Raw genomic sequence first — 14,013 nt, 5'->3', positions numbered from 1 at the left:
TCCTTTTTCCTGGGCGAGCAGGGCCGGGCCGGGCCCAGGAAAGCCGGGCGAGCAGCCCTGCCACCCTTCCTAGCCAAGGGCCTGGCAGCTTCGCTTTGGCCCCTCCCCTGCAGAGCCTGCCCGTCTCCCCTGGGTTGAACTAAGTCAGGGCCCGAGCGCTAGATCCACGCCTAATTAAATTAATTAGGGATTCTTGTCAATCCTGGATTAATGGCCGATAGCAAACCCGGCCGCGGTGATCTGAAAACCTGGAGGACCAGTGATGTTCTCCCAGCCACCCACCCACCCACACTCTCCCCTCCCTCTCCCCTCCCCTCCCTCCTCCTCCTCCTCCTCCCTACCACCTCCCTCTCTCCTCTCTCTCTCTCCCCCACCCCTTCCTTGGTAGTGGCTCTCCTGATACACGAGAAGGGGTTTCATTCAGAGTTGCAAGGGGAGGTAATTTGCTCAGAACAAGGGGCCGGCTTTGCAAAGTATAAATAGTGCGACTTCAATAGCAACATCACTATCAGATCTGAACTCTTAGCAGGAAGGATTGTCAAAGATCTTAACATTTAACAAGATCTCTCCAGTTGGGAAACATCAGCTCCCATTTGACTCTAGCCTGCCCCCTCTCCCCCTCTTCTTCTTCTTCTTCCTCTCCTCCTCCTCCTCCTCTTCATCCTCCACCTCCTCTTCTCTTTCCTTCTCCTCCTCTTCTTCCTTCTCCCTTTCTCCCTCCGCCTCTTTCTCCTCCTCCTCTTCTTTTTCCTTCTCCTCCTCTTCTTCCTTCTCCCTTTCTCCCTCCGCCTCTTTCTCCTCCTCCTCCTCCTCCTCCTCCTCCTCCTCCTCCTCCTCTTCTTTTTCCTTCCCCTCCTCTTCATCCTTCTCCCTTTCTCCCTCCGCCTCTTTCTCCTCCTCCTCCTCCTCTTCTTTTCCCTTCTCCTCCTCTTCCTTTCCTTCCTCCTCCTCTTCCTCCTCTCCGTCCACCTCCTCCTTCCTTTCCTCTTTTCCTTTCCCCCCTCCCCTCCCCTCTCCATCTCCCCCTCCTCCCCTTTGGCCTCCCCACCCCACCCCCCACCCCCACCTCCCCCTGCTCCCGTTGATGTGTTATCACTGGGGGGTTTGGAGCAGTAAAAAAAAGAAGAAGAAAAAAGAGAGCGAGGAGAGCGAGGCGAGAGAGGGAGGGACAGGGGGAGAAAAAGAGAAAGGGGGAGAGAGAGAGGCCGGCTACTCGGCGGAGATGGAAGAACTTACGGCGTTTGTGTCCAAGTCTTTTGATCAGAAAGTGAAGGAGAAGAAGGAGGTGATCACGTACAGGGAAGTCCTGGAGAGCGGACCTGTCCGAGGAGGCTGCAGCGAGCCCAGCCGGGAGGACGGGAGCAGCCCGGCCTCCAGACCTGCCGGAGGACCAGGACCAGCCCCAGCTCCAGCTCCAGCTCCAGGAGGAGGAGGAGGAGGAGGAGGAGGAGGAGGAGGAGGAGGAGGTGGTGGTGGTGGAGGAGGAGGAGGAGGAGGAGGAGGAGGTGCCGCCGGAGGAGGAGGGCGGTCTCCCGTCCGGGAACTGGACATGGGCGCAGTGGACAGAGCCAGGGACCCGGCCAGTCCCAAGCTCACCCAAGGTAACCCCCAGAACCGCCCCACCGGGGAATCCCCCCCGGGAAAGCCATCCCCGGACCCCCCCCCCCCCCACAGGGACCCCGTGGTCAGCTAGGGATCGTCCCGCTTTATTGCCGGATTGTACTTTCCAAGCGCTTAGTACGGCGCTCTGCCCACAGTAAGCGCTCAGTAAATACGAGGGAAGGAATGAATGAAGGCTGGGCTGGGAGGCAGGGGGGAGGGGGCACACCCCCCCCCCCATCCCCGGTCGAAAAGTCGGGGTTGGGGGGGCGGGGGTCGTGGCCTTTGCCTCTTCGGCTGGCTGACTGTCTTTGGGGAGGGGGATCGTGTCGATTTTCGATGCCTTCGCAGAGGTCGCATTTCTGAGCCTCCGCAGGCGATGGGAAAGTTCCAAGGGCAGACAGGAGGATGAGCATCCCCCTCCCACTAACAGGGTCCCTGCCCCTCCTTGGGATTGACACTCCCGGGATTAGTTTGGGGGGCTCGGGGGGAGGGGGAAAAGAAAGGAAGGGGGGCTTCATCTCGTCCAGACACTTGCTTTTCTTTTCTCTCCCCTCATCCTCTCCCTTCATCAACCTTCATTCTGCTGACTGCCCTTATGCACCCCTCCGGCTGAAGGCCTTTTCAGTCTACCGAGCAAAAGAACTTTTGTTTTGTTTTTTACACCCTGGTTTTGTTAGCAGAACGTGTAAACTCGACCCAGCCGGGCCGTGTAAACCATCGGCCTTAACAGAGCGTGCCGGGTTTCTTTCATGACTTTTCTAGTTGGCAGTCCATATAGATTCTGGGATTAGCCAAATCACCTTCGGAACCGGAAAACTGTTAGCGTCCAGAGAAAGTGATTCAGTTACGTGGGCCGACTCACTTAACAATCCAAAGGATTCAATAATAACATTAATCTGTGTCTTCACGTATACTATTAATGTGAGTCTTGCCATGTTTTTCCAATTAAGAAAATATGTAGCGTGCAGAGATGTCGAGAATCGGATTTGGGGGCAAACGATTGACTTGTTTCGAAATGATCTCTGTTCTTGTTTGAGACGAAGTAGAGGAGTTTTCCATCAGGAGCTTGCGTTAAATGTATTAATCTATCGATTGTCCGTAGAAGATATTTTCATTCAGTCTGGCCGACACGACAAGGATAAAAAAACGTTCGTGTCTTCCCGTCGGATTCTGTGGCGAATGTCTTCCATTAATATTTATCAAAATAGGGAACGAGTTTTTCCCTGTAAAATGGGTCTCGCTGGGGTGTTTCTTATGATTTTTTCTCCGTGAAAAGAAAGGAAAGACCACTTCAGATTGGCTCTACTCAAAGCATCACGGCGTATTTGCTAAAAGCCTGGGTTAGACCGTAGCAAGTGATGGGTTTTCATTTCCCAGACCGATTCGAGCTTCTCGAATTATAGCGTATTATATTGTCGTAGTAATTACGGACCTCAGATTCAACCTATCTGCTTCCTAACTCCAGGTGCATTTGAGCATTTGAATTGTAAACACGGCCGCAGTCGTCGAGACCGTTTAGTTGGTGCAAATAACGATTTCTCTAAAATCGGAACTCTTCTGCACCCATGCTCCGGAAACGAATGGACTAACAAACGCTGAGAGTGATCCAGGGGTTTTAAAGACCTGCAAAACCCCACATTTCCCCTCTACAGATGAAATCTCCAAGCGCCGGAGCAGGGGTAGGCGAATCTACGGGGGCTGTTTATACAGATTCAGTCACCTAACCTTCCTGATCGTTTAGGAGCTACAGTTGCTTCCCTCTCTAGTGAAGCTTGACGTGAAAAATCACGCAGGGAGCTCGGAATGATAATCACCCAAAGTGCCTTTTAAGAAGAGAAAGGAAAGCACCAGCGATGTATCTATCCTGATATATAGATCCTGCTAGACATATCTATATGTATATCGATATACGTAGATATCCCTGACAGACAATTGTCTTTTTTGTTATCCATCAGAGGTGGCGAATGCTTGAAAAGGTAGCGAGCGGCCAATAGAAATACAGGATGGCAAATTTACCGCTTAAACCTGTTGCTACATCTGTATGTAGGCGCACTTAAAACGTATCTGAAATCGTCCGGGCTTTAAACGGAGGCGAAGGTTAAGCCGCTGGCCATTTGGGCTTTTGTGCAGCTGGGTCGGGATGTGGTACCAGTGGCAAAGCAAACATGGCGTGTGCGAGCTTCTGTTCGAGGCCCCCGGAGAGGATGCCGAGGCCAATCTTGTCCTCATAAAAAGAGAAGTTAGCAAAGACCTCATCCGGAGCTGGAGGGAAAGGCCATCCGGGCCGGAGCATCTTCGGGTGCCCTTTGCGAAGGCCTCGGGGCGCAGTTCCCTGAGTTTCTAACCCGTTCTCGACTGCCCCGAATTATTCGCAAATAAGACAGCAAGTTTGCGAGAAGCCGTGACTGTAGGACGGCAGGAGCCGATGCCGTGTCCGCAGGTTTAAAATCCATCAGCCGGCCAACCAGCCAACGGCGGCCCAAACCCCAGCCCAGACGCTCAAACCTTGAACTCAGGACGGAGAGTTAGGAGATCTAGGAGGAATCGAGGGCCTGATTTCCCCCAGAACTACCCAGGGGTGGGAGACAGAAACCAGAGCCACGTTTGAGAAAGGTCCAAGTAGGGTGTGTGACCCTGGGTTTGTTCGTTTGTTTTTCTGTTGCTTTGTTTTGGGGGGGGGGGTTCTTTTTGTGGTGGTGTTGTTTTCTTCGGCTAAGGTGTACTTTCTTTTAGTCGTTTTGGTGAAGCTGGTGGTTCAGGGCTAACTCATCTTGCAGTTTTCTGGGAGCACGAATCTCTCTCTCTCTCTCTCTCACCGGCGGGAAGGGGACCCTTCTCAGTCCAGAGACTGAGCATTTCTCAGATAACGGACGATGATCCCTCTCTTCCCCTTTTCCGCGAGGCCAAGGGGGCTTTCTTTCCCCTCCACGACGGCAGCAGGCCCAACCCCGCCTGCCCTTGCCCGGATCCTGTGGCGAGCCTTTAAAAACCGATCTATCTTGTCTTGTCCGTGTGTCTGTGCGTGTCTGTGTCTGTGTGTGTGTGTGTCTGTGTATCCTCCTGTCCCCACCATCCCGCCACTTCAGTCTCCCCGGAGCTGAAGGACCGGAAGGACGATGCCAAAGTGATGGAGGACGAAGGGCAGACGAAAATCAAACAGAGGCGAAGCCGGACCAATTTCACGCTGGAGCAGCTCAACGAGCTGGAGAGGCTCTTTGACGAGACCCACTATCCGGACGCCTTCATGAGGGAAGAGCTGAGCCAGAGACTCGGCCTGTCCGAGGCCCGAGTGCAGGTACTTTTGCAAAGGCTGCGAGGGAAAGGAGGCCTGGATCCTGCAAACACAGCTTGCCTGAGCGTGTGTGTGTGTGTGCGTGTCTTGGGCAGGGGCTAAGGACGAAGGAAGTTGCGTACACATGTTACCCCCCCCCCCTCCCGTCCCTCCCCAGCTCAATGGGGAAAGATCTCATCCCTTTTTATTAGAGTCGAATCGGGTTTTCGTCCCGCAGCCTTCTCTTCTTTAACACGAATTTTATAGCAAAATAAATTAGTGTTAGGCTTACTCCCAAGGTCTCAGTAAACACCCCCCCCGCCCCCGCCCCAATCTGGTTTTAATGAGGTTTAACTCCTCATGACCCTTTTATAAGCATTTGAAGCTGGCTACTCTTGGGTCGCTGGAAGAATTGCTAGGGATCCTATGCTGTGGCGAGCTGGATTTCATCTAGGGTCTGCTCTCGGCTCAGGATTTATCAAGCGGATATGCCAATTCGGTTTATAGACAAACGAACCGTAAACTAAATTAGTAACTGCTAAGTGTAGATATTTACGGTCCCTTGTTAGCGGTCGATAGCAGACCGTGTGAAACAGATGAAGAATGAATACATATTCCGATTCCGCTGTCTTGGTCGACTTGACCTAGGCGAGTACTTTTAAAGGCTCTGCCTGTGTAGAAACTTGCTAAAAAATAAATAAATCTACCGCCACGGTTCCCGCTGTCACTCCTACAGCCTGGGACAACATAAAACCACACGTAATTAAATTGTGAATTAAGAGATGCTACTCTCTCTTTTTGACATTCTCTGGGAGGTGCGAGAGCAGGTCGCAGACGATCTCCATTTGGAGGGGAGGGAGGGAAAGAGGAGGGGGGGGTGGAAATCCTCTAGTTTTCCAAACTAGAATGAATTCAAATGTTTCAGATTGCGTTTCCGCTCAAATAATAAAATGAAAGAAAATGATAGTCATTATTTGTTTGAACACATGGAGTAGGTTTAGGCCTCAAAACATCTGCAGCTGTTACAGACTCTTGCTGTAACAGATACTCTCTCAATCTTTCTGCATGGAGACCACCATCTGCACCAAACTATGCACACAATTCTTATGGGGTTTCCCCTGACTCTTGTAATAGGATAAGGACATAAACAGCAGTCACATTGAACTGCAAAAGTATTAATAGGCAGCCTTTGTCACCATAGCAGAACCTCCCCCTTTTCAATCTTTTCTTTTCCACTGCCCTATCCAGCTGATTTAAAAATAATAACAATAAAAAATGGTCAATTTCAAATGCCTTTGGAAAACATGTAAAGGAAATACTAGAGAAGGGGAAGCTCCACGAAGAGCCTCACACTAGCATATAATCCACACTCCCATTATACCAAATTTCAGGGTGAAATAATAACTTTGGGAGATTTGCATAGATTAAATACTTTCTTTTTCAGTCATCCTGGAAAACCACTCTGCGGCAGTATTTTACTTCCAATCTGCACTAATTTGTAAATTGAACCAGTGGACTGTTATGGTAGGTGGGAGTTGGAAAGTGAGGGTGAGGATTCCGAAGATTGATTTGGAGGGATGATTAAAAAAAATGACATCTAGGTTACCTCTTAAGGTCAGAAAATATGTAATATCTGAAATGGTGCTCTTCTCCCCTTCCACCCCCCCACAACTCCCCCTCCCCCCATAGACCTCCACACTGAAATTTGAGCTGTCTTCTCTCCAAGGAAGAAAACTTTATTGTGACCCTTTATATTTTCCATAGTTGGATTGAAGTTTATGTCTCCTGGTCTGAAGTCTATCAACCTCATTTACACCCATTTTCTATAGAACCAATTAGATTATCATAATAATGAGACAATTATTCAATGCCTGTGTTACCCGGTGCTGCTAAGGAGCAGAGCAATTCTGAACTTCTTTGTAGTGAAGCTTTTATGATAGCAATTCCCCTCCCTCTCGCCCCCCCCCCTCAAAATGAACCTTTAAATGCTTTGGTGTTTGGTTTTTCGCGGAGATAAAGCTAATTAATGTTTCCGAGACTTAATGAGCATATTCTTTTCAGGTCTTAACTCTGCAAACATTTAACACCCTATCGCAAGTTAGTATCAGTTATCCTAAGGGTCTTCTGGGAATCCTAATGTGGAAAGATGAAACCGGGGCTAAGAGTAATTCATCAAGAAGAAAATTTAGCTTGCAAATGACCATGAATTATAGATCTCAATATTAACAGCTCTTTTTAATTTTTATTTTGGCAAATTGAGGCTGTGCCCTTTAAGTGTGGGGGGGGGGGGGGAGGAATGCCAGGCCAGATTTGATGTCCTCGTATACAACGTGGATGTTCGTTTCCTCAGTAGTTCAATCTTCAGCTACCTTATTTTGTATTTTAACTTTTAGGTTTTTGTAACTTTCCCTAGGTTTGGTTTCAGAATAGAAGAGCTAAATGTAGGAAGCAAGAAAACCAACTTCATAAAGGTAAGATGACCAGAAAAGAACGTTTGCTAATATTCTATACGGAAGAGCCAGTTCGGAACAAAAGTCCTTAAAGCTGAACACGGGTGGAGTTCACTCACATTTCTAAATGGATTCTATGCCATGCTCGAAAGGACAAAGAGAAGGCATTGGTTGAAGTTTAGATACAGATTCTATTTACTTTATATCCAAAGAGTGAGCTTAAAAGGTGGGATTTCTGAGTTTAAGGGGGATTTCTGGGGACGATTTAGAAAGAAGAAAGGAAGAGTAAGGATGCTTTGGAGGGGGGAAAAAAACCATGATTTTTCCGATTATTTCAGGAGTCCTTATAGGGGCGGCTAGCCAGTTCGAAGCGTGTAGAGTTGCGCCCTATGTCAACGTAGGAGCTCTGAGGATGCCATTTCAACAGGCGAGTACAAACCGAAACCCACTTCTAACTGTAATATGGATGAGGAATACTGCTCCAACCGTTCTGGGATAACAATCGTTTCTCCCACAGATCCAGGAATAGTTGTCAGTGTGTCTAGTATTGATGTTAAGATGATACAAAAGACCCACTAAGCTTTAAAAAGCAATACACTGTCAAGATCTGCGCGCACAATTCTTCGGGAGCTCCGCAGGGGACTGAGGGCAGAAGTGGCCCTTTAAAAATGCGCTAAAGATTGCACTTGGGAAGTGAGAGAGAGCGAGAGAGAGAGAAAAAAACCCCTTTCGATTAAGTCTGTCAGTTCCAATGTAGAGGCTGGTCGAAAGGCATTTCCACAGGGTCTCTTTTTAAAACTTCCAAGATATTCTCCAATTTGCAGTTCTGCATGGCAGCGAAGGCACTCCAATCCAAGCCGATTTTTTCCAATTTTGCTTTTTTTTTTTTTTTTAAATGGGTCTCCCCAGCTCAGCCTCTCTCTCACTTTATCCTCCTCAAACAGCAGAGCAATCCAACCACTCCTTTCCGGGATGCCTAGACTTCACCTTCCCCCTCCTCATCAATAATGGAACCTTTAAGAACATATCTAAAAAGGGCCGCCCGCGGCAACGATTTAATCGAGGGAAATTCCCGGGCTCTGAACTTCCCCCTTCCCCAAATCCGAAAGGTCAATCACTGCTCGGCCAGGGATTATTCGCGGGTACCTCTCCGAGCCTCGATTTTCTGCGGTCGTCGATAGCGCGATGTCATAGGTATCGTTCACATCGTTCACTTGGGTTCCAATTAAGAGACCCGCCCGCGGCTCTTCTTTCAAAACCCTTAACGATTCTACCCTCGCCCCTCATCCTGGTCAGAATTCCTTTCCAGGGAGTCTGACTTCAGGACCTGAATCGGGAAGAGGGAAAAGAGGAAGAGAAGGAGACAACCCTGGGGGGATTTTTTTTTTTCCAATATTGATAGGGAGGGCCGATCTCTGAAGGCCAACACCTCTCCCCCATCCCGGTAAACGCATATTTTTAGGTGTTCGTCTAAAAGCAGACACAGGCACTGACACACTCTCTAAGTGGCATCGAATAGCCTTGGTTTTTTGGAGTTTTGTTTTGTTTGTGCTTTGTGTCGGGCCTTTGGGAAATCTATACGTCCGATTTGGAGTGAGACTTGGAAGGGGTGGGACTTTTTCTCAGACTTTGGTGCTTGTTTGCGCGTTTAGATCAGTAAGTGTAATTTTGACCCTCTCCTTCTCCCGGCAAACCTCCCCACTAATTCGGATCCCCAGGAGCCGAATCCGAGAGAGACAGGCAGTGAGAGGAGACACCCCCAGGTTGCCCGACACCGGAGACAGACGTGGGGTCCCCGACACACAAGCAGCCACACCGTCTCAGGGCCTCTCTCTCTCTCTCAATACAGACACACACAGACACACCACACTCCCCCCCATCGGCACACAAGCAGGCACAGTCAGAGCAGTGTCAGGGTCTCTCTCACAAACACAGACACACACACACACACCAGCACACAAGCAGACACAGTCTCAGCAGTCTCAGGGTCTCTCTCTCTCTCACAAACACAGACACACACACACAGAGACACACCACACAGACCCATCAGCACACAAGCAGGCACAGTCTCAGCAGTCTCAGGGTCTCTCTCTTTCTCACAAACACAGAGACACAGACACACAGACACAACGATCGGCACACAAGCAGGCAAAGTCTCAGCAGTCTCAGGGTCTCTCTCGTCCACAAACGCGGATGCACAGACACAAACACACAATACACATATACACACACACACCGACCGGCACACAATCAGGTACAGCCTCAGGTCTCTCTCTCTCTCACAAATGCAGATACACATACATAGACCCACCACACACCCATCAGCACACAAGCAGGCACAGTCTCAGCAGTCTCAGGGTCTCTCTCAAAAACACAGACACAGACACACACTCACACACACATAACCATCAGCACACAAGCTGGCAAAGTCTCAGCAGCCTAAAGGTCTCCATCTCCCAGAAACTCAGATGCACAGACACACACAGAGACACACGCACACCCACATAACGGTCAGCACACAGGCAGGCACGGTCTCAGGGTCTCTCGCTCACAAACACAGATACACAGATACACAGACACACACACAGATCAGCACATAAGCAGTCACAGTCTCAGGTTCTCTCTCTCTCACAAACACACACAAACACGCTGCACGCACCCCGATCAGTACACAAGCAGGCCCAGTCTCAGGGTCTCTCTCTCACCGGCAGGGCTCCACACACATACACACACACACACAGACCCACAACAGACGGGTCAGAGACCCAAACGGGAGAGGCAGCAGTAGGGATTCCAGCGAGCCATTCATTCAGTCGTATTTATTGAGCGCCTACTGTGTGCAGAGCACTGTACTAAGCGCTTGGGAAGTACGATTCGGCCACAGATAGAGGCAAACCCTCCCCAACAACGAGCTCACAGTCTAGAAAGGGGGACACAGACAACAAAACAAGTAGACGGGCATCACTATCATCAGAATAGATAAATGGAACCATAGGTAAATGCACATCATTAATACAATGAATAGAGCAATAAATATAGGTAAATATATTCATTCATTCAATCGTATTTATTGAGCATTTACTATGTGCAGAGCACTGTACTAAGCGCTTGGAAAGTACAATTAGGCAACAGAGAGAGACAATCTCTGCCCCACAACGGGCTCACAGTCTAGAAGGGCGGGAGGGGCACAGACGACAAAACAAGTAGACGGGCATCACTGCCGTTAAAATAGATAACTAGAACCACAGGTAAACGCACATCCTTAATAAAATAAATAGAGCAATAAATAGACACCAGGGCTGTGGGGAGGGTAAGGGGGTAGAGCAGAGGGAGGGATGGGGAGGGGAGGAGGAGCAGAGGGAAAGGAGGTCCGAGCAATAAACAGACACAAGGGAACAAGGAGAGAGACATCACTACCATCAGAATAGATAAATGAAACCATAGGTAAATGCACATCCTTAATAAAGTAAATAGAGCAAAAATATGTACAAACAGTCACCGGGGCTGTGGGGAGGGGAAGGGGGTAGAGCAGAGGGAGTGATGGGGGGAGGGGGAGGGAGAGCAGAGGGAAAGGAGACCCGAGCAATAAATAGACACCAGGGAACAAGTAGAGAGGGCTCACTACCGTCAGAAGAAAGAAATAGAACCATAGGTAAATGCACATCCTTAATAAAATAAATAAAGCAATAAGTAGACACCGGTGCTGTGGGGAAGGGGGTAGAGCAGAGGGATGGGGAGGGGAGGAGGAGCACAGGGAAAGGAGACCCGAGCGATAAATAGACACCAGGGAACAAGGAGAGAGGCATCACTACCCTCAGAATAAATGAAACCATAGGTAAATGCACATCCTTAATACAAGAAATAGAGCGATAAGTAGAGACCGGGGCTGTGAAGGGAGGGGAAGGGGGGGGGAGAGTCGAGGGAGGGATGGGGAGGAGGAGCAGAGGGAGAGGTGGTCCGAGCGATAAATAGACACCAGGGAACAAGGAGAGAGGCATCACCACCACCAGAATAGAGCAATGAAACCATAGGTAAAGGCACATCCTTAATACAAGAACCAGAGAAATAAGTGGAGAGCGGAGCTGTGGGGAGGGGAAGGGGTAGAGCCGAGGGAGGGGTGGGGAGGAGGAGCAGAGGGAAAGGAGGTCCGGGCGATAAATAGACTTCAGGGAACAAGGAGAGAGGCATCACTACCCTCAGAATAAACGAAACCATAGGTAAAGGCACATCCTTAATACAAGAACCAGAGAAATAAGCGGAGAGCGGAGCCGTGGGGAGGGGAAGGGGTAGAGCCGAGGGAGGGGTGGGGAGGAGGAGCAGAGGGAAAGGAGGTCCGGGCGATAAATAGACTTCAGGGAACAAGGAGAGAGGCATCACTACCCTCAGAATAGAGCAATGAAACCATAGGTAAAGGCACATCCTTAATACAAGAACCAGAGACATAAGCGGAGACGGGCGCCGCGGGGAGGGGAAGCGGGGAGAGCCGAGGGAGGGATGGGGGGAGCGGGAGGAGGCGCAGAGGGAGGAGAGGAGGCCCCGCGTGAGTGAGCGTGCGGTGGAGGCTTGGAGTGCGGGCGGTGTTAACGCGGTGTTTCTATTCTCGTTGTCGCCTTTAGGATAGTCATTGCAACGTGACGCCCTTGTCCTTTCAGGTTCAGGCGCAGCTGCAGCTGGACAGCGCCGTGGCTCACGCTCACCACCACCTGCACCCGCACCTGGCGGCCCACGCGCCCTACATGATGTTCCCGGCGCCGCCGTTCGGCCTGCCCCTCGCCACCCTGGCCGCCGAGTCCGCCTCCGCCGCCTCCGTCGTGGCCGCCGCCGCCGCCGCCAAGACCACCAGCAAGAACTCCAGCATCGCCGACCTCAGACTCAAAGCCAAAAAGCACGCGGCCGCCCTGGGCCTGTGACTGCCCCCCAGCCCGCCTCCCCTCCTGCCCCCTGCCCGCCCTTCCTCCTCCCCCGCAGCTCCCCCCCCCCCCCCCCCGCCGTCTCCTCGCCCCCCGGCCCGGAGGGGGAGGTGGAAGGAGGGGCCTGAGAGGGGGGTCAGAGGTCGAGGGAGGATGGGGCCCTCCATCCCGAGCAGCGGGGTCCCTCCTCGCATCCCCTCGAGGGGCCCGGCGTCTTCGGGTCCGGCCTTCCCGTCCCTCGAGGGGCCCGGCTTCGTCTGGCCCGCCCCTCCCCTCGAGCTGAGGACCGGAGGCCTGGGAGGATGGAGGGGGACCGAAGGGGGGGGCCGGGGAGGGGGTCGGAGGTCAAAGGAGGAGGGGCAAAAGAAAGGACCACCCCCCCCCCCCTTAGGAGGGGGTCCCTCCTTGGATCCCCTCGAGGAGCCCGACATCTTCTGGTCCGCCCTTCCCTTCGAGCTAAGGACCTGGGTGGATGGGGGGGGGGGGCACAGGATGGGCCGGGAAGGAGGTCAAAGGTCAAAGGAGGAGGGGCAAAAGAAAGGACCCCGCCCCCCTTCGGAGGGGGTCCCTCCATCCCGAGGATCGGGGTCTCTCCTTGGATCCCCTCGAGGGGCCCAGCATCTCCTGGTCCTCCCCTCCCTTCGAGCTAAGGACCGGAGGCCTGGGAGGATGGACGGGGGGGGGGGTGTCACAAGATGGGCCAGAGAGGGGGTCAAAGGTCAAAGGAGGATGGGCAAAAGAAAGGACCCCCCCCTTCGGAGGGGGTCCCTCCATCCCGAGCGCCGGGGTCCCTCCTTGGATCCCCTCGAGAGACCCAGCATCTTCTGGTCCTCCCCACCCTTCGAGCTAAGGACCGGAGGCCGGGCAGGATGGAGGGGTGGGGGTGGGGGGGGGTCAAAGGTTGGGCCAGAGAGGGGGCTCAGAGGAGGGTGGCCAAAAGAAGGGACGCTTCGGACTTTGGACAGAGCGACCGCGAAGGACGGACGCCTTGAAAATAGAAATGAAAGGAATCCTAAAGACGGGAGACTCTAAAAGAGAGCTACTGTGCGAAGCGCTATTCAAACGAAGCCGACCGACGCCGACCAAACGAAGGAGCATCGACGACGACAAAAACGCCAAGTCTTTTTTTTATGTTAAGACGTACGAAAGAACGATACCGAAGGAAATCGAGACGATGGCGGGGCGGGGAACCAACTTTTAAGTTCTTTTTCCCTTTTTTTTTTTTTTTTTTAGTAGAGAGAGGAAGAAAAGAGGAAGGAAGATATAGACTTATTTCAAGAATTAAGATGAAAAAGAACGCAGCTGGGAGGTTCACAGGTTTTGAAACTGACCTTTTTCTGCGAAGTTCACTTTCATACAAGAAATTTGATAAGAGAGGCGGGCCTCCTTTTACGTTGAATCAGATACTTTGAGTTTCAAACCACCACGACTGGAAGAGTGAGGGGAAGAAGCTGGAAGGAAAAAGGAGAGAATAATAACCTAGATGTTAATACTAACGTTACTATAGACCATTACTTCTCTGCGAAATCCTAATGGGGAAATTGCCGGGATGCTGACGGCAGAATTCCGGTTTGCATGTTACTTGTATCCCATTGATGGTGTCTCCCGCCCTCAAAGCCCCCTTCATTTTGACTCGCTTGCACTCCACCTTCATCTTTACTAGGGAAAACAAACAAACAGACAAACAAAAAAAGCCTTTGACCGGACATTGATTTCCTCCCCCTTTTCATCCTGAAGTCTGAGAGAGATTAAAAAAAATAATAATCGGAAAGAAAAAGCA

At 51.2% G+C, this 14,013-nt stretch overlaps 1 protein-coding gene across 1 annotated transcript; it reads left to right on the top strand.

The window, feature by feature from the left end:
• Positions 1 to 1,081: 1,081 nt before the first annotated feature.
• On the top strand, positions 1,082 to 12,236 carry SHOX2 (short stature homeobox 2). Its single transcript, XM_029070946.1, has 5 exons — positions 1,082 to 1,601; positions 4,689 to 4,897; positions 7,287 to 7,344; positions 7,662 to 7,750; positions 11,940 to 12,236. Exons 1-5 carry the CDS (start codon positions 1,085 to 1,087, stop codon positions 12,231 to 12,233), a joined length of 1,167 nt encoding a protein of 388 aa, XP_028926779.1. The 5' UTR covers positions 1,082 to 1,084; the 3' UTR covers positions 12,234 to 12,236.
• The last annotated feature ends 1,777 nt before the right edge of the window (positions 12,237 to 14,013 follow it).

The sequence above is a fragment of the Ornithorhynchus anatinus genome, chromosome 1 (genome assembly GCF_004115215.2).
Source record: "Ornithorhynchus anatinus isolate Pmale09 chromosome 1, mOrnAna1.pri.v4, whole genome shotgun sequence".
Taxonomy (NCBI): Eukaryota; Metazoa; Chordata; class Mammalia; order Monotremata; family Ornithorhynchidae; genus Ornithorhynchus; species Ornithorhynchus anatinus.
This window is presented reverse-complemented; position numbering and strand designations above follow the sequence as displayed.

Bases quoted from the DNA above. Each gene is read 5' to 3' on its own strand.
- SHOX2 (XM_029070946.1), top strand. From the start codon at position 1,085: ATGTGTTATCACTGGGGGGTTTGGAGCAGTAAAAAAAAGAAGAAGAAA. The intron at 4,898-7,286 runs GTACTTTTGCAA...AACTTTCCCTAG, and splicing joins TGTCCGAGGCCCGAGTGCAG to GTTTGGTTTCAGAATAGAAG. The intron at 7,751-11,939 runs GCGAGTACAAAC...TGTCGCCTTTAG, and splicing joins TGAGGATGCCATTTCAACAG to GATAGTCATTGCAACGTGAC.